At 41.1% G+C, this 20,574-nt stretch overlaps 1 protein-coding gene across 3 annotated transcripts; it reads right to left on the bottom strand.

The window, feature by feature from the left end:
• Positions 1-208: 208 nt before the first annotated feature.
• ttc13 (tetratricopeptide repeat domain 13) lies at positions 209-20,279 on the bottom strand. Of its 3 annotated transcripts, none has more exons than XM_022242233.2 (19): positions 19,702-20,277; positions 18,107-18,257; positions 15,042-15,130; positions 13,851-13,926; positions 13,131-13,267; positions 12,672-12,764; positions 11,358-11,474; positions 10,697-10,807; positions 10,361-10,443; positions 9,733-9,874; positions 9,048-9,216; positions 7,623-7,779; positions 6,914-7,186; positions 6,097-6,270; positions 4,286-4,495; positions 3,648-3,783; positions 3,255-3,334; positions 2,502-2,660; positions 209-1,842 (listed from the first exon to the last, which is right to left on the bottom strand). In XM_022242233.2, exons 1-19 carry the CDS (start codon positions 19,930-19,932, stop codon positions 1,728-1,730), a joined length of 2,703 nt encoding a protein of 900 aa, XP_022097925.1. In that variant the 5' UTR covers positions 19,933-20,277; the 3' UTR covers positions 209-1,727. The 3 variants fall into 3 exon arrangements, 2 of the variants coding, with proteins under 2 accessions (XP_022097925.1, XP_022097924.1); XM_022242232.2 differs by having other exon boundaries at positions 18,107-18,260; positions 19,702-20,276; XR_015428032.1 differs by lacking the exon at positions 3,255-3,334 and having other exon boundaries at positions 18,107-18,260; positions 19,702-20,279.
• Between the last annotated feature and the right edge of the window lie 295 nt (positions 20,280-20,574).

Below are 20,574 nucleotides of genomic sequence, written 5' to 3'. Positions count from 1 at the left end.
ACTACAAGATATACCTCTGCTTCAAATATCAAATGCAGCGTGGACACGACACTAGTCAGAAAAAATAGAAATTCAGCTTTTATATGGACTGCAATTCAACAATCCTGCAAAACATTTTGCTGCTGACAGCAGAAATCACATTCATACTATTTTTGATCTATTTGGCATCTTTTGTTTCTTCAATAATTTAAAATTTGTCAAGGTTTTTATTGCAACGTATACAGTCCTGTTGTAAAGAGTCTACTTAAACAATAAAATCCAGATATATCCATAGTAGAAATATGAATTACTTGCTCATGATCTGTACTGTGCTTGTGAAATCCCACGGTGATTCCTTCCTTTAAACAGTAAAAAATAGCACCAGCTTAAATGCAGCAACACATACAGGCAAGAAGACTTAACAGTACAGCCTACTGATTGTACATACTTGTCATTTCTTGACCAGAGTTTGGACAGCTAAAAAATACTTTCATTTCCCATCCACTCGCGATTTCTGGAATGGATTTTCTTTCAAAAGCATCACTGAAATGCTTTGACTAGTAAGCCTGAGTGACTGCTTCTCCAAAAGAGGGAGCACAGAATTTAAAAATGTTTTTCCCTCTCCGTCTGAACTCAGGAAGCTCCCAGGAGTTTGGGGAAAAGATGGTTTCCAAAAGAAAACCATGCAGAAACAAGAAACCACAATTGACAAACATCTCTTAAATTGCCGTGTTTGCTCACTCGGTAAATCAAATATTTCTTCACAGAAGACATTTTGGTGTCATTCCCAAACCCAATCCCCGAAGATTTAAATCACCCTAGCCTAAATCATCTCAATAGCCATCATGATCATCAATCATTCAGAAAGAACCATGGGTTTTTCCTTGAACAAACCCAGAAAATACTGACACGTGGCAATCAATTTGTTGGCAAGACCCCCCCCAAAAAAAATTGTGCTTCAACTATGAGTGGAATTATTCAGGATGACTTCAGTGTTATCTTCAAAATGTTTCTTCAAAATGTTCTATTAGACTGTGGAAAATCTTTGTACAATGTCATAGTCTGGTCTATCACAACTCCTTCCACAACATCAGTCATGAGAATCGGGGGTAACTAGAGGCAAAGGAATGCCTCTGTCACTGCTCAGTTGAATAGCTTGTGATTTGGCTTGAGAGCCGACAAGTTGCACTGGGCTAACCGGACCCGACTGCAACACCAGTTTTAATAAGTGGGATTTGATTCTTCAATCTCCTGATCACATGTTTCTCTGAACTACCCAGCTTGCCTTAAGGAAAGCTGGATACTGGAAGTTTGAATTCCCCTGAGCTTGTGAAATGTGATCCAGTAAGCCCTGTCACCGCAGAGCACTTTGCAATGTACATGGTATTTTACTTTAAAATACTTCAGTAAAATGGTCTTTGTAGTTCAGCACACCCTCAAGAAGACAAATGTCTTGAGGGATCAACAATCAAAATGGCATTGCCCTAAAGAAGACATGCACCGATACCACAAAAAAAGTTGGAATGACAAAAGGATACTGGCCCAAAGCCCATTATCAGCCAAAAAGATGGATTTCATAAAAGAAGACAAATATGGACAATGGTCACCTTAAAAAACCAGCCTTAGAAGAAAAGCTCATTTGTTTTTAAAATTTTTCTCTCTTTCTCTCTTTCTTTCTTCTTGTTTTTTTAAACAAACTTCACAAAATAAAAACTATGACGATGAGATAGTATTAAAAAAGAGCGGCACTACAAGCCAGCCATGCCGCAGGCCCTGGAACCAACATTCAGCACTTCCAGCATCGTCCTCAATGTGGGGAGGGTTTCCAACACCTGGGGGAGTTCATTTGCCTTGGTGGATGCCCTGATCGGGGGGGAAAAAGACCCACAGTGTAAAATTTGGCTGTCCCAAATTGGGCTGCAACAACCACTTATTCTAGGGAAATAACCATTATTATTTTATCACAGACAAGTGGTTATGATTCAGCAGGTGATATGTTGATCATTTATTCACTCTCCCACTGTCCAAACTCCTTAAAAATCCAGCTTTTAGGTTTTTTCAGTATTGAAAAAGGCGAGGAAAAAAATCTGCTGAGGTACTCCAGTAAAGACTCAGGACATGAACTTGTTGATTTCTTGCACTGTGGAGGATTTAGGGTTTTTTGAAGAATTCCTTGGGAATAGGGAGTTAGAAATATGTGGCACAAAAATGAATTTTCTATCAAATAAAAGATGCCTGAAAAAACCTGTACTTTCATAGAAAACTATTCAGTTATTAAGCAGAGTCACAATTGTAGGCAAATACTGACTTTAGACCATTAACATTAAATGGCCTTCTTTACATTAACGTCACACTGTGACAGAAGTAACAAAATCAATTTATGCAAGCTCTGAGCATTTACAAATTCATGAAAACCAAGAACTGCAATTGGGTTGAATTCTAATCAGTTAAAAATCCTTCTTTTAGAGGACGGAATGTTATGTTCATCCATTCTTGTCCGTCCTAGAGACTTTTTTCCTCACCAGCGGATGTTCATCCAATTCTTCATAAGGGCAGTGAAGTTCTCTGGACCCCCAGACAGTAACGCCTCCACGTCTACAATATTGCCCTTTGGTATGTGACCTGTGACCTCTTTACCGATGGCATATATCAGCCCAACGGCCACACTGTAGGCAACCGAGCTGAAAAACAAATGAAGCAAGACAAGTGGAGATGAACACTTGGTCAGCTTGGCATAAACTTGCAATGGTTCCCTCAAAGCTCCTGCAAGGTAATTTGATAAGATTTTGACGGTCCGTACCTTGAGAGGTTGGAAATCATAAGCAAAGTTTGAAGTCGAATTCCATGTAAGATAAATTGTCAATTCAATTCAATGTTCTAATTGGCCTTCTCAGGCTGTACGTAACTTACACCCCCCCCCAAAAAAAAGACAAAAAAGGAACTTATTTCATTTTTATATTTTAGGTCACTAATAAACGTGTTTTGAATTTCACTTATGTCTATAAAGCTTAGTAACAGTAAGTAATGGGCTTTGCATGTGGACATGAGACTGCATGTTTCTATACGGCAATGAACTGAGTGGGACCTACTGTTCACATACAACATGACCAATTGAACTGGAACAATCTTCTTGAGGATGCCAGGCACCCATGAAACAATTGCCCTCCAGCCTCTCTCTCTGGGATACCGGCAAGGGGGGGGTCTTGCTCAATAAGTGGATAAAAACCCATGACATTTGTATCAAGTATCCGCGATTATGTGCCCCAAGTCCTCACCTAGAGCCTCTAGATAATGGCATGAGGTTGTAGAAGTAGTAGACCATGGAGAGAATTAGATGAATGACCGAGTCGGAATCCTGAAAGAAAAATGACAACAGAATTGCAGGATTCGGAGAGAAAAACGTGGCCAGCTAACAGAAACATCAACAATGCACACAGGTCAGTTGGCCAGTTTTTGTCTAATTATTAATTTGACAAAAGCGTGCGGGGGAAAAAAGAGACTACATGGGTGAAAGACAAAGTAGAAAATGTCTTCCCTCTTCACAAAACTCGACTGTAGACATCCAACTAAAGCAAATCTTTGAATCTGATTTGTTATCCCAGAAAGAAAGGGCAAGTGTACGACTCACAGACTGGCCCTTGCTGTGGCTGGTTTCAAGTCGCACTCACCATCTCTTTGTTGGAGCTGTGAGCTTTTTTCATCTCATCGCTTAGTAACAACCAAATGTAATCTATCTCTGTGTGGAACTGGTCCGTGCGCTTCTTAGTGGTTGCTGTGTCTAATGAAAACAACACATTACCTACCCTAAAAAGGAACAAACAGAATAACAATTACATGAAAATAATTCAATGCCAGCAAGAAGTCAAGTGAGAGACTATGAGGAACTGGATATTTACGTTTAATGGTTTTGGGCTAAGTGGTTAATTTCAGCATGGACCATCTTGATGGATTGAGGAACCTGATTTGCTGTAAACATAACAAATGTGACCTGATTAAAAGAAAACAAGTCACAAGAAGTCAACATCAACTCTGAAGTATTTCATGAGGTTGATGCAAACTTATTATGAAATAATTTGGTTAAAAGTGCAGACATCACCTCGATCACTAGGTGCAAATTTGTACCAAAAGTTGGAAGAGTAAAAATATCATCTTAGGCCATATAATCGCTGTGTGAGTTATTGTTTTACTGAGTGAAGTAATCTTTAACTGAAGACTGATGGCCACCTTATTTACCAACTTCTGAGTGGCAAACCACCATTAAACTTTGACCTTGCTTTAGGCTGCTTTGGGATACGGCTCTACTCACACATCCCCAGTCAGGGAGAAGATGGAACCCTCTAGTTTGTGTCCTTTCTCCTTGTAGCTGGGGATCTTGGTGGACACCATGAAGCCAGGCATTAGGCCATCTCCCATCTTCTGCTTCTTGACCAGCTTCAGCAGCTCCTCGCAGTTGCTCACCTTCTCCAGAGCGGCTTGGAACTTGCTCTCTGCTCGTGAGGACTGGCTGATAATAAGGCTGGGAGTAGGGAAGACACCACACGTCACTGGTCATCAACCACTGTCTCTGGGTCGTTCAATGAATTTGGGGCACAATTTGTGACGGTGTCAATTGTTACATGGCTTCTGTAAAAATAACAGCTATTTCCCTGCATGTGGATTCCAAATTGACATTGTTTTACATCTTGCAAGACACCGTCACAAACTGTGCCCCAACCTCATGGAATGACCCCTCTGACAATGTTTTTGTAAGCTAGCAACCCTATGGAATGTAACACATAACGATTGCAAATGATATCCTTAACCACTTCCTGCTGGGGTAGTTTAATATCGATGTTGATGATGCTCAGCTTCCTGCCGGGGCAGTTTAATATCAATGTTGATGATACTCAGCTGAAATATTTATCATTTTTTTCTGTTTTCAAAATTCTTTAAAAATTCCTATCTTCATTTACTGGACACTTACAAACACGTGAAGGACTATCTGGTGGCCACTCTAGCCTGACAGACAAAATCTATTGACGCCTGAGTATTTCAGCCAGGCCTGCCACCTTGTAAAAAGAGCTCAGATTGTGTGGTGTTGTATAACTTTCTTTTGTTCACAAACCTGGTGCACTGCTGACCTCTTTTCAATAGGGGTCAGATTAGCATGCATCGGTCCTGTGTGGCTCATCGCTGCGGTGGTGGAGAGCTTTTGTCCCCGGTGGTGATCCACTCACTCTAAATGCCTCAAACCATGGTATACTGTTTCAAAACAAGGCTGGGTTATCTCCACTTTCGAGAGTGAAAAAATGTCGGTAATGCCCAGCAGCCTGTCTTTTGTTCCAAGTACGGTATTTTGTTACAAGGCCCAGTTCCCTTTGTCCGAGTTTGGAGACCCCGGCCAAACCCTATTCCCAGTTTGGAGCGTTTAATACTCTGCACTAACAGTACTCAACATTCATAGTCAGGGGTTATTAAACAAGAAATGTCCTCCTCGTAAAGTTCCTTATTACAAATTGACAAGAATATCAAAGTTGAAAAGACCGGCAACACTGAAGGTACTTTTGGGTATTTTTTCTCAAGTTTCAGAAATTATTTTTGGGTTTTAAAACGAGTGAAAATAACCACTCATGCTTTGAATGCAATGTTTATTAACTGTCAAAACGAGCCAATCAGAACTATGCTCTTGTACCCTCTCTGCTGTTCCATAACTATCAAATTTGTTCACTTGGCACAAATGAAAACATATGAAAAGAACACAACAGTGCAACACATCTTAGGATCATAAAGAATGCTGCATGTATTATTTCAGATGGGCATTCAACAGTGACAAGTTTGAGTGACATATAACCTAATTTCAATACTTTCATCTTGGCTTCCAGAGGCACATCCAGGTCTTAAGTTGGGGGGGGGGCAAAATGAGGACTTTTGGGGAACTCATCGTCACTTTTGTCACCATTCATCATTCCCTCCGCATGGAAGGTGCCTGGAATGTTTCTGTAGTGGGTACTTTCATCCCCCCCTCACCCACCCCAAGCAACCTGTCCAGGGGGGCAGGACAAGTCACCCCTACCCCTCTAATGAATATGTCGCTGTTAATTCCGTCGCATGTGTTCCAATTAATGAGCACACACTCACTTGCGCTGGAGGACCATTTTTTTGGTGAGGTTAAAGATGACATTGAAGTATTTGCTGAATCGGATGTTGAAGACCTGGCCACGTAGTAAGTTCATGTGATTGTTAAACCCAGCCTCTACACTAGACGCTGGCATCATGTCAATCCAAAGTACTGGTTGATCGGGATCAACTAATCTAAACAACCAAGAAAGCGTTGAAAATTGATTTACTGAGAGGTACATTACAAAAGACATTACTCTGACAACTCCTCTGAAATCCAAACACAAAAGGATACCAAACAAAATACATCGAATGAAAAATGAGATGGAAAACAACAATGATATTTCTATTAAACTGAAGCAAATTAAAACAGTGATAAAATTCACTTCATAAAGTTGAGCATTTAACTTGGTAAAATGGGATCTCAACTAGAGCATCTGATGTTCTCAAGCTCAAAGGCCCAGTCACGTCACAGAGAGCAATAGACAACCACTTCATTACAGGAATTCAGTCTCTGATTATACCATCTGTCCATTAACAGAAGCCCACGGATTGGTCAAACACTGGATTGGTCAAAACACAAGACTTGAATTTGTCACTGAATGTACATGCCAGAGTTGTAACGAGTCACTTATTTTTTACTTGAGTCGAGTCATTATCACATGGTGACTTGAGTCAAGTCATTATGCAAATAAGTTGAGTCAAGTTGAGTCTTTAGCTGGAGTCCATTCAAGTCACCAATATTTGAACACAATACAATAATTAAAAACAAGAGAGAAAGTTATTTGGGGGCATTTTTCTAGATTATCTACACTCCCATCAAAACAAAGAAACCTACCGTCTCCATTTGACTGCTATATCAAACATGTCTCTCCATCCAAAACGTTTACCCTGGCTGTTCCTGTAGACTCTATTGGAGCTGGCCTTGTCCCATACTATCCTCATGGTCTGGGCCACCTCGATGCTGGCCAGACCCATGGCCAGCTGGGCCCGTTGGCTGGGCAGGAAGCCCTCGGCATCCACCTGGCCAAGGTGCCCCGTGGGGGCTGCTGTGCAGATCAGTCGCTGGGCCTCGGTGCTGAGCTCCAAGAAGTCCAGGTCCTCCACGTCACTGTGAAATGTGACAGAATCAGAAGCATGGATCAAAATTAGATCAAAGAGACTGTACACTGGGGGTAGTTTTCTGAATTAAGACTTAGTAACTATTCACAAAGAGAAACAAACAACCAAAAAAGCGCAGCACCTCCTCATCTATCAAAAGTGCAGGTATTTTTTTTTACAAAACTTTAATAAGTTTGTTGTGAACAACAAAATACATCAGTCGCGATCACCAAAAACATTGGTTTTAAAATATTTCACTCCCAAAAGATGTCATAACTAAGATGCCAAAATTGCAACGGTAACCACTCCAATAAAAAAGCTCAACTTTTTGGTTCAGGGGAAAATATACCAAATGCAGGGAGTTATTCCACTAAGAGTTGATTTCTCAGGCAGTTTTCAAGCTCCCACAAATGATCTGTGGTCGCCTCCTAAAGTGAGCTACCTACCTAATTTCTGGGGACAGGCCAGGCATTTCCACATATCCTTTTGTCTCAAACGATTTACTCTTGACCCATCGGTCCTTCATAGTGCCGTCTAGATCAGCATCAATGTTGTAATCACTCACAAGTGTGTCAAGATGGGCATGAAGGTAACGGGAAAGCTCTGTCAAGTATACACAAAAACACACCAAATGAGGTATTAGCAAACCTTAGAGTACAAGGCAACGTATTTCCATTTGTTCCTTTAACACTGAGAACCTCAACTCCTTTAGAATACGTGCAGAAATTCATTTTGCATTTGGTGGACTCATGGGACTTTTAGGTTTTACATACAACTCAAGAGTTTTAAAGTGAATAAAACACGCTGCAGAAGCAGTACACATGAAATTTAAGATTTACTTTCACTTGAAAGATGTCTTCTTAAAAAGCAAAAAGTAAACCTTGATGTTTCTTTGTATATATTTCCTCAATCTGAAGGTATGCCTCTATTATACATGAAGAGTTTTATCGCCAAACTTTAGTTATCCATTTCTACTGTTTTTAGGAACAGCACCATTTTTGTTGTTTTTTATAGATGGGGCCAAAATTAAAAATCTATAATGTACAAGCGTTTACTGAAGACTTTCCAATGACATGCCACTTCCATTGCACAAGCGAGCATTGTCCCTCGTGGTGTGTGTACACACCCTCGCTGGTAACTTGCCACCGCCAGAATACCGCAATTTCTGCTGTTTTTCTCGTCCATGGTAGTCTTCTGATCTTTCCCACTTTTGTGGGATTTCAGACAACACGATGTCTTCTTCTAAGCCATCAAAGGTGTTCATAATGTCAACAGAAATGAGGACAATCGGTTGCAAGAATTGAGATCGAAAGCCATGTTTGCACTTGCAAGATGAGTAGACTGGTTTCTTGACCTACAATGAAATGCTGGTCCTGCATCCAGGATGGGCATGGCTGTGTCAAAAGAGGGCGTCCAGGGCTGAGGATATCAGTCTAACGGATGTATCGTGCTGTGCACTGAAACTGTGGTGCCGTTAATTACAGTTTGGACTAATAATAAGATGGTTATCAGCCACCTGTTAGAGTGGGATTTATTGCTATTTGCCCAAAAAATACATTTGGAATGTGAATGCCCCATTATGTCATGATCATATTAATAGCAATATCTCAGGGAAGGGGGACTGGGCATTTATCCCACTTTGATCTGAATCCATTCACATTCTGAAGTAGCAACTGTAAACCATACGTGGACACAATAGATTGCACTCTAGTCCCACTATGTCCTTCAAAATACTTCTTAATCTACTCATGTAGCCAATGGACAATGGAGGAACTGGAGAAGGGCCATGAATAACACCAGAAGTGATAAATGCAGTGCACTCACGTATGACGAAACCAAATTGTTGTTGCGGTGTAGGTACACCTACTAACCTCGGACATACAAGGCCCTATCCCGCTCGCTGCTTCCCGGCTCTGGCATGTGTAGAACCCTGAGCTTGGTGTTGACTTTGACGGCCTGATAGAACTGGCCCAAGGCAGCGTAGGACAGCCCCTTCATGTATTGGCACACATTATTGTGTGGCTCCAGCGAGGTGCAGGCCTACAATGTTGAAGTTCAAGAGGAAACCCTAGTCAGTAATATCTATTTCCTGTTAGAACAAGAGATAGAATGTTTTCCGATAGCAATGTCTTCCGTTTAGTAGGGACTCATCAAATGTACGCACTAGTTCATCCACACTTGGCACAACCAATTTCTGTTGGAATATACAATCTCCCAGTGGGTGCCCCGTCCACAAATGAAATGGTCCCCGCAACTCTCTCTTCGATGCCCACGAGGAGGTACAACTACTCAGAATGGATATAGTGTAATCTGCGAAATGATGAACAAGGTCATCTCATTTCCCCAAACCAAAATAAATAAGTGGTTCTTTCTCGAAGTCAATCAAAGGAGGCCGTGGTGAAGCACGAATATGAATACAAAATAATAAATTTATGTAGGATTTCAAAGCAAAATAGCGCGTAACTATTTACATATTAAAATCAATAACAAAGTACAAGGTTCACCAAAGGTTTGCATCCATGGATAGAGGAGTGAATTTTGTGGCAGGTACTTTACCTTGAAGTCTGGCAACGCTTCTTTTGGGTAGCCTGCCTGATAGAGTAAACTACCTCTGAGCTGTAGTGACTGAACGTGATTGGGGTTGATCAACAGGGCTGCGTTAAACTTTTCCAAGGCCTTGTCAAAGTTGCCAAGCTCTCTGGAAACGGTCAAAAGATAAATGTTGGCCTTGACATGAACATAAATCTAAGTTCTCTGATCAAAGGAGAATAAGCCATTTTACTCAGGAAGAATTGCAACCTTGTTGTGTAAGAATGATCTGTACATCATTTTCTATGCTTTCTGTTTAAATGTTTTACTCATGGAATGAATACATGTGCTAGAAAATTTTTGTTTCAATGGGTCCTCCATTATTTCCATTTTCCTTTGGTCACAGGTTTGTAGATGGATTTTTTGTCCAGATATTGAATTCTATGGAAGTGCTCTGTCTGTATTTTAACTGAAACTTTGTTGCTAAAATGGCAGAAAGGCATATCCCGAAGAGAAGTGATTATTATTGGGAATGTTTTGTGAGCGCAATTGACTAGAATGAAACAGCACTTTGAACACTAAATTTGTTGATAAAATTTTCCGCATCAAATCAGCATAATGATCACACACTGAGGTTGAATTTAACTTTCTGCACCTGTAAGCATGGGCCAGACTTCTCAGACAGTCCACAAAATGGGTGTTCAGTTTCAGTGCTTCATTGTAGTACTTTATAGCATCCTGAAAACAGTACAACATATTTAGAAATTACATTATTCCAATTTGTCATCACGGTCAGATTTTAAGGCATCTAGTCTTCAAGAAATGTTCCTCTGTGATACTAGTTCTCTGAAGAATGTCAAATTCAATTTCTAATATTAGTTAAACAGAGTTGGTACTGACACATTACAAACTGCCACTCACAGGTGTCAAATACTAGAGCAACCCCTGAAGTGAGGAGTAAACCAAGGTGCTTGAGTCACCCTGTACTTGCCTTGATTTTGCCTTGATGGTACAAGGCAAGGCCTAGCAGATGATAGATCTCCGGCTGATGTCTGTTGATCCGAATCGACTCCAAGAAATCATTGGTTGCTCCAACATAATCCTGAAACAGATGAAACAGTTCATGAACTGATCCAGGAATGCCTCTGCTGAATATCCGTCTCAGTAATTGTAATAACTTTGCCAATAGAGGCAAAGGGCACTTTAGCTTGCTGTCATTTAACAATGCATATCCTCTGACAAGTGGACAAATTTCACGAATGCCCACAGCCTAATTACTGAATGGACATTAAAATATTTTTGTCTTGACTGAAGATGCCACAGTGTGTAAATACTTAATACAATAAAAAAAAAAACACTTTAAAAAATCCACCTTTGCATCAGTGATTTACCATAATATACTCACTGAGTTACTTAAGAGAAAAAAAAAGACTTTGCAAAATTTCTTGCAGAGAAACTGGTTAGGAGCCAGTAAGGCTAAATTCAAACCTCTCTCTGTGCTCTCCAATCGCCAGGTACTTTGTAAATTTGTCTTTCTAGAGGCTCACACAACGCATCCTTTAAATTGTGTTAACATTGTTACAAACAATACACACTATCTGACACTGTAGTCGTTAGCCATTTCTTAGTTGGGTTTTACTTGTAAATTTCACCTCTTCTCTGAAGTAGACTGTGGCCCTATGTGCATACAGCTTGGCAGATGGCTTGAGGGCAATAGCTTTGGTCATATCTGACATGGCTTCCTTATGCATTCCAAGGGCAGAGTAAACCTGAGCGGACAAGAAATGCAAAGTGAACATGCTTGATAATGCAAAGTGAACATGCTTGATAATGCTTGGTGCGTCATGGTAAGTCATGTAAGTCCATTGCAAGTAATTCAGTCTTAAGCCACACCACAAGCTATTTAACTAAACTGTGACAAATGCAGTCCCTTGTCACCAATCACCCTGTCACTTTAACAGGACTGGTCTTGTGACAGGAGTTGTGACTTGACTTGTAGCTGGACTTGTGATGGATTCAGCTACAACACACTGCTCACGTACAGTGTTTAGTAACCTCCTTTCGGGCCTGAATGTTGGTACTGGATGTATGCACTTGATACCAGTATGCCGATTTCTTGTGACCATATGATGGGCTGACGGGAACACTATTGGGTCACTGGGCAGAGAATCATTTGTTTCTTGGATGCTGCTGCTCATTTCGTGCGAAAAGGACAAACTGGCCACCTTCTCTTAGCGTGGTAGAGAAGGGTCGTGATGACAGACGAGCATCTGGTCTTCACTTTCTGAGGGGCTGTTTGTTTTACGCAGATCCAGATAACAATCAGCGATCCGACATTGATTCAATGACACCAGAAGCCGCCAAGTAGATGGTGTGAACCAGCTTTGGGGATCACTGATCGAGATTCGGATCCATGTAAAACAGGCCGGCCCTGAGTGCTGAAGCAGTGGGGTGCTCCAGATTTCACCAAGTTTCAAGGTGAAACTAGCAGGTATAGGGGTAGTAGATTTTCAAGGAAAACTGGGCTGTGCTGGAATAAGATGAAAAGGGCATCCACAGTAAGTTACAAGACAGTGATTCAGCTGACTTCCCTGAAGGATGTCGGGAGTTTCAGGGGGTATCTGAGGATGCATCCCAATCGATTGCCTGAGGCTAAGGCTATGTCTTCACTCCATTGGAAATATGCAGAGGCGTACTGACAACAGACATAGCTGTAGTTCTGGAAACCCATTTCGGACACAGCCAGACATCAGACAGGAATATGGGGGTCAAGGGTCACAGAGACCCAATCCAGTGGGAACACACTTCTCTGCCATAATACACACTTCCCAATGTCCGTGTGTATTCAGAGGATATTTTGACCACAGTGCATATTGTTGGGAAGTGTGAAATGGGAGAGGAGGGATGATTTGGTGGTGACTTAAGAGTACAGGGTCAAGGGGTCAAGGGTCAATGGGACCGCTCACCTCTGCTCGTCTTTCCCATCCTTCTTCTGCACTAGGCAGGAGCTCGATGGCCTTGTTGAAATCCTGAAGAGCCAATTCGGCATTCACTGGAAACTGAAAAAAAAACCAACAAATAAGGGTTTTGTGTGCCAATCGGTTTAATTGTATTGTTACAAAAATTCCCAGCACCAGTGCCCTAGTGAGCATCTTCATGTCATTTAAAACTCGCACAGTCACCAGATGCAAAGTATCATACACGATTGTTTCAATGAGGCCTGTTTACATAGTGCACTCAATTACAACGCAAAACCAAAACTTTCATTCAAGTGCACAACGATGAGACATGTAGAGAAAAAAGCATCAAAGCCTCCAAACACCACATTTTCCAAAACTTCCTTAACACTGACAGAGTTGGCTTAATCACGACCAAACGTTTACATGAGCGAGACCCTCCAAAGGAAGTGTAAAGCCATGTCCTACCCGTACACCCTTCTTAGCATATGCTGCACCTCTAGTGTGGTAGGCTCCTACAAGATCTGGGTGCTCCTTCACAACTTCATTTATGTGCATAATGGCATCATCATAATGGCCCGTGTTGAGAAGGACGACACCATAAGCTGATTGGAGAAAATTGACACAGACGTACGATGTTTAAAAAGTCCTACACAATCCAACAAAACGCTCAAATATGAAACCCTCTTTGATGTAATACAAAAGACTGCAACAATCAATCTTTTGCTCAAAACTCAGATTAAGGCTATCCACTCCGAGCAGGAACAAAAGAGGGTGTGTTTTAAATGAAAATGATGGTCCTTTGGTAGGAACTTATAGTGTAGGCTTGCAAGTTTATGCCTGTTTGTCGTGGGGCCTGCTGAGTACGCGCTACAAATTTATGCTTGAATGTATAGTCTTTGTGTGTGCACTGAACACATGCAGGAACCCTGATGGAAAACCTCTCACAAGCCTGTCTTTCTATCGCCGGTGAGGGCGCACTTCAACTCAGGGCGGATTAACTAATCAACAAATGGCTTTAAATGATTTTACTTACTGGCAATTGAAACTCCCACCCTGAATGTTAATGAGTTCATAACTCATTTAATACACATAAATCTATGAAAAATGAAGGCAAGAAATACATACCAGAGGCTTTGTAAAGGGTCAAAGAAAATATTGCTCACCAACGTATACATCATGACTCACCTAGCTTGTGGTCCACTTTTCTGTTACCTGTGGCAAAAGGGACAAGTCCCTTTTCTACCATTGCAAGGGAATAGGTCTGAAATGAGAACATGTTAGGCTCAGGTAATGGATATTTTGTCTTCTCCCAAGAGGATGGAAAAATCGGAAATACATCTAATGTCCGCTTTACTTTCAAACAAACAGACACGACAGGGAGGACACAAGGCTTCGGCTCCAAGGTCTGAAAAATTGTAAAAGACGGCATGCATGCATGGGTGCTCATGCACATGTGCACATCTGCACGACAAGAAGATTAGAAAGTTTTAACTGTCATACAAATGGTCAAGAATAGATCTAAGGAAATGACTAACTCTCCTCGATCAGAAATTATGAAAACAGCGCCATGATTCAAGGTTGTATGGATGAAACTGTACCCAAAAAAATTGAGTCAGAAAAAGATCGGAGATGAATGGGTTTACATATAAAATGACTGTTACTCTATACTTGCACACAGAGAACATGATTCATCACACTGTTCTGGCCTACAATAACAATCACAAAAAACTAATTTGAAAGGAAAAGTAGATTGAAAAAAAACCACCCAGATTGTATGCTATAATACGTCATGACATTAAACACAGGTGTTTTATTTGAGAATTTTTTCCCGACCTTTTAGGATGCAACTGAAGCATAACAGTAACATTTTATGGCTTTCACATGAATCACAGTTGGGATGTACACAGCCCAGCACGCTTTGTCAGCGATAAAGTTTGTGTGCTACCCTTTCCCTGTCTCTGGGTTCTAGCCTAGTATGGTCAGTTTTGCCTTTTGCGGACCATGGTCAGTTTTGCCTATTGCTACCCTCACTGGCTGCTTTTACATCCTAATTTCATCCGACTGCCATTCTAACATTAAAATTCCAATTGATAAAAATTACAATTTCTTTGTGAATTCAGTCAAATGGTTCCAAAAATGCCGAATGCATCCCTGAATTGACAAGTAACTGGCAGATTTTAATAGTCAAAAATCTTTTCTCTTGCAATCCTCATCTCTCTTTTTTTAACACACATCTCACTTACTGAAACAACAGCTTTTACAAACTCAACACTGTGGAACTGTAAACTCAAAACAATGCCACATGAACAACAACTTCCTCTGGTGTGCCATACTCAACAGCAAGAATGATTTATCTCAGAAGTGGCTCAAAATTACCTCCACAATTTTGGGGTTGTTAGTCTCCTCAACCCAGGATGCTGCCATCTTAGCGCAGGCCCCAGGAACCATACGGGCATCTCCTGATTCTGTGGATAGCAAATGACAAGGAGTCAAGGATACAGACACTTGCATGAGATACATGTAGCAAGAGGTTGGAGGTCTGAATCCCAGTCATCTTCCTGAGAACTTTCTTCATCAGTAAGTCGTGTACAGCCTACACTGCAAATAGCTTATAGCATTTACAAATGACTAAAATGGCTGCATCCAGATGGACTCCTCTTTATATTTCTTGGCACTGATTAACGGACAACTAGGAGAATCAAGTTTTTAATCCAACTGCTTTAAAAGTGCAACTCTGGTTTTAATTTTGAGTGGACAATGTTAGAGTAAAACTCCCTCTCTAATCCAAATGAAGCTTTTCAATTTATGTGGATATTTGGGAGATTGTGTTAATAATGGAAAGATCAATGAAATTGGTTTGTCTTCCATCTGTACCCTGAATTTCACTGCTGAAAGAACAGTTATAATTTGATGAATTACATGCACCTGTATATGTGGACTGTTGCCAGAAGCAACTTCCACCTTCTTTATGTATTTCAAAAGGTCAAATGTATCACGTATATAACAGACTCAAAAACTACTTCTAATACACTTTACATGGAACTGCACCAACGACGTCACTCTGCATGAATTGATTCTCTTGGTTTAAAAATGTGAAACAATAGTCATAACAAATTCCAATCATCTACCGGTACAAAACAGATAAACCCTGAGGCCTATTGGTTTCATCTGCCTCTCCTTTCCAAGCCAACGTTAAAACCACTCCCAGCAAAATTGTTAAAACTGATGCCCCTGATGCTATCTGGGCCCAAGTTTCCACTGTACCCAACTAACTGAGGAAATTATTCAACATATAGATCTCTTTCATAGGATGCCATCATCAAAGGCAAATTACAACTGTGTATACAACACCAGCAGGTGCATCTGCATGCAGTGTGGAAATATTCTATACATGCATGCATGTTACTCCACATACAGGTGTCTTCAAAATATGGCGCAGCTGACGTACATGACAAACATGATTTATTTAAAAAGGGCAGGTTTATAAATTTGGCAATCCTAGAAATAGTCATTTGCCACTTACAAGACTAAAGTATACTGTACAAAAACCACTGCACCTGAGAGAGTTTAATTTCGAAAATGTCATAAAAACAGATTTGTGCCTCCACTGCTTGACAATGCTCTTCAAAAGCCAGAGGCCACATAATCGACTGGCATGTGATTCAATTCTCACTCAGACAATTAAGTGGTTTTTCCTGTCTCACTTTTTATGACTAGCTTATCACAATGCGCAGCGCCGGTACATGTTATGTAGTTAAAATTGCACTGTATAACAATTACAGAATGCAAACATACAGAGAAGGCTCTAGGCCATGTCAGGTCGAGAAAATAAAAATGGTTCCACTTGGCTGCCGTCAAAAGTTGGGCACGCTGTGAGTAACAAATACAATCGCACACCAAAAAAAACACTCTCTAATCCTTGACAACTCACTAGGTTTTAGAGGGCATCCTTTGAAACTTGAAGCACAAAGGACGAGTCATTGTGTTCCTGCAAAGCTGTGGATTTGGGGGAGTTTCGGGACTTTTCCCAGCAAAAATAAGCAAGATGTTACATGTGCAGACAAATCCGACAACCAAAATTAGAAGCCATTACTATGGGGCCATCCTGTTTGCATGCAGGTGATGCGTACGTGAAATTTCTCCTTGACCAATAGGCAGTAGTCAATTACCGAAGTGCACGCACGCTCTGGTTGAGACAGATGCGTGAGAGTAAATGGCCCCTCGGAATGGCATCTCGTGGGATTTGTCTACAGACAATATTCAGTCTAACATACATACTAGTATGTACGTGTAATGTAAACAATATACATCACCATTTTGTTCAGCGCATTGAGTCATTGCCTTCTAAATGTGTCTTATCTGGTAAGGCAGAACAAAAAATAGCTTTCTGGTGGGCCTACAATAAAAAAGGGTTGGTAGGTAGATAAAATCTATTCTGCTTTAAATCTGTTCTGCATGATCTTTTAGTTGGGGCTAACAACTAGTCAATTTTTGACTAGGGGAAAATGGTTGAGGGAAAAAAAGAACTGCTACAGATTTGGAGTGTTTATTCCAAGCCCTATAAATTAACCCTTAACCTCCAAGATCCTTCAAAATCCATCAGGAAGTTTGAGAGGAATGGCAGAATTAACAAACGCTACGCTGTGATCTTTTGTTGGGGGGAGCTAAGAAACGTTTGATCATAAAGGACTTTCACAAAAATCCCATGCATACGAAGAAAGTAAAAACCTGCTGCGTCTCTGTGCAATGGGAAGAAACTTTGGCATACACATCAATCTCTCCCAATCTCACAATGCAAGCAATGATCTCTTGGTGAGTGTTATGCTCCAACAATAGATTCCAGCTAAAGTAATGCAGGTAGTGAGCCAAACTACAGTCAGCATATTTCAATAAAACTTTCTCCAGTTTTTACTGCTCAAAACCCAAAGATTTAATCTAAAATACACCAACCAGGCATTTCGTTTATTACACAAAACAATATTAGAACTTTGCGAGCATGTGTTGCCAATGTGTGTCACAGTTAAGCCAACCCAACTGCAGCAGCATACATGTAGTGTGCACCGTGCCAATAGACTGCATTCATAAGTCAGCCATCTTGAATTGAAAGTGAGGTTAACTTTTCATTTTTGGGGAACCTGAGAGTAAATTAACAACAACGAAACAGAAGTTCATTGTAATTTACAAATTAATGTGAGTTTTACATTTGAATAATTTAAAATTTGTGATGTTTTAAGCCAAATTAAAAAAAACGAAAAAAAGGTTAGGAACCCAAAAATGTCCGACACCAAACCATTTACCAGTTTACACTGAGTGTGACAGACTCAGGGAAGTTGACCAAAATTGGCTTCCAAATGAATTAGGTCTATAGCTTGGATTGACTGTACCACTGGGGCGTAAGGCCTGCACACTGTACTGCAAATCACTTCTTTCCATGAACATACCACATGCTTGGACAAGCTCCCCAATGGTGACAGTTTCCATGATATGCGGGGTGACGCTCAACCCACAATGAGCACAGCTACTCTCCTTGTAGTCAGCTACACCCGGATTGCTCAACTGGTTCAGTTCTGGGGAGCCTGCTCCACCAAGTCTCTGCTGAATTACACAAGAGGGTTGAACTTTGAAATTCCAAACTAAGCACAGGTCTGCAACTCAACTTACAGGTTAATCAAAAGGGTAAATTTACATGACTTCTTTGAAATTTCTGGTGTATTTAGAAATCCGTAGAACAGATAACATTTGTTTTTATCTATATTAATGAAAATCTGCAAAACTTTTTTTCAGTTTGAAAAGACCCTAAAATAATTTTTAAACTTACAGGACATATTTTCTGCTGCTAAAAACTGCTGCTCCCCTGTATGTTAACTATTAATGGACTGGAAATTTGGAACAAAGAAACTTTTCCAGTTTTGTAGTTCATGATTCCCTACGGATGTTTGGATATCACAGAGGCAAGTTCCCACCATGCTACCTCCAACCCATAAAACTGTGGGGCTCATCATTCCACCTCCTAAGGAGGCAAAAAGATGTGCCAAAGTTCTAGGGATGGCCTGCCACCCGGTAAATAAAGCCAATAACAAAATACTATTATGAGAGTATTACTGCATGTACTGCTACAAGTGCTGGACTTCAGAAACAATCCCAGAAGTTGTGAGTATCCCTAAATCTATGGGGCTCATAGTTAACTTCTCCAGTGTCAAGAGAGGCGATGGATGAACCTCATGAATTCTAGAATCCCATATGATCCCACATTGTATTTTTCAAAGAGCCCACAAGTTCCCGCCACCTTTCATATTCCTTAAATATCATATGATTTGAAAACCACCAAGAAGTATATATCTAATGAAGAATACTAATTTAGGAGTGAAAACTAGTATTTCAAGTTTTGTTTGAAAATACTTTGAACATTTTCTGTTCAAGTATGGAAGTAAGAAATCTCCTAGCCCCACTAGTGTGGCACGGATTCTCACTCCAGATCCATCCTTAGCCACACATCCGTATGCGCAATTTCGTGTTGGCGTACTGAACATTTTCGGTGCACCCACTAATCATCGTAGGTGCAATTTCTTTTGCACACGAACATGATCCTTGATCTTTCCGCTTATTGAACAATACGTCACTTGACCTCTCATCGTCTTGACGGCTCTTCCATGTCAAGACATATGGTCAAGTGACGTATTGTTCAACAATCTTATTTTAAAGATGGTGATTGAAAGAGCGAGCCCGTTAGATTGAATAGATAAAGGCAAAAAGACTGGAAAATACTTGAATAACGTGAGTGAAATCATTAAATAAATGGTTTTTAGAAAACGGAAAGGTCAAGGATCATGTTCGTGTGCAAAAGAAATTGCGCCCACGATGATATGTGGGTGCGCCGAAAATGTTCAGTACGCCGAAACGAAATTGCGCATACGGATGTGTGGTTAAGGACGGATCGGGAGTGAGAGTCCGTGCCACACTAGTGGGGCTAGAAATCTCCATGGTCATAGCTACAAACAAGATCATAGTGGCCGGATATATGGAAATCCTTCCAAACCTGTCTTTGTAAAGACTGTTCTTGGAGGACCCTGTCTAGTATTTCTTTTGGAATACCATGGAGCAACGACAGTTTATGAGTTGTCTGCGGTGAGCTGCATTGACTTCTGTCGCTCATCTGGTAATGGACGTTCACCATGTCCACGTTCACTCGCACGTTCTCCCTCACAGCCAAGACGACGACAGCAAACAGGCTGCTAAAGCACCAAACAACTTGGAACATCCCTGCCATACTTCATTCAGACTCATGTCAAAAACCCGAAACTTTAGACTAGGCCTAGTTGGTTAGTCAACAACATATCTCTATGTCAAGTCCCTCCATCACGTCCACGGTCGACAAATGTGCACCTGCCTGGCTAACCGCGCTGACAGTGCGAATCAAAGATTGTATAGCGCCGCGCAGCGGCGCAAGATGGGGAACTTCACCAAGAATACACGTAAAACGTTGTTATCACATGGGCGCCATTCTGGTTGAACTACGACTGCGCAGTGCATGTTAATGCGCAGGCGCCACGACAGGCACGCACACACATGAACGTTCACACTCGAATGGCGCCTATGCATTATATGGCGATAACACCTTTATGGCCGAATTACCCATCTTGCGCCGCAACGCAGCGCTATATAATCTTTGTCGTGCATCATGCACGCGCGCCAGTGCCTGACGTGTGTAGTTGAGTCCAAAGCCGGTACCCTGTCCCCTTTACACATTATGATAGGATGACTGCATGTGAGTACCTGAATACAACCATTTCTAAAATTGCGGCTATCGTAGCAACAGCGGATTTTAGTCTCAAACTCTAAAACTTGCCCCTACCCCTCCCCACGGAAAAAAACAGGGGAGGGGAGGGAAAGCAAAGGGAGATAAACAGCA

Source organism: Acanthaster planci, linkage group LG01 (genome assembly GCF_054643075.1).
Source record: "Acanthaster planci isolate LZ-2023a linkage group LG01, COTS_SCS, whole genome shotgun sequence".
In the NCBI taxonomy this organism is placed as follows: Eukaryota; Metazoa; Echinodermata; class Asteroidea; order Valvatida; family Acanthasteridae; genus Acanthaster; species Acanthaster planci.
This window is presented reverse-complemented; position numbering and strand designations above follow the sequence as displayed.

Excerpts from the sequence above, each read along its gene's own strand:
- ttc13 (XM_022242232.2), bottom strand. The coding sequence starts at position 19,932 with ATGGCAGGGATGTTCCAAGTTGTTTGGTGCTTTAGCAGCCTGTTTGCT. Across the intron at positions 12,765-13,130 it reads ATGCTAAGAAGGGTGTACGG|TTTCCAGTGAATGCCGAATT; the intron begins GTAGGACATGGC and ends TTTTTTTTTCAG. Across the intron at positions 9,875-10,360 it reads AGTCTGGCCCATGCTTACAG|AGAGCTTGGCAACTTTGACA; the intron begins GTGCAGAAAGTT and ends GACCGTTTCCAG.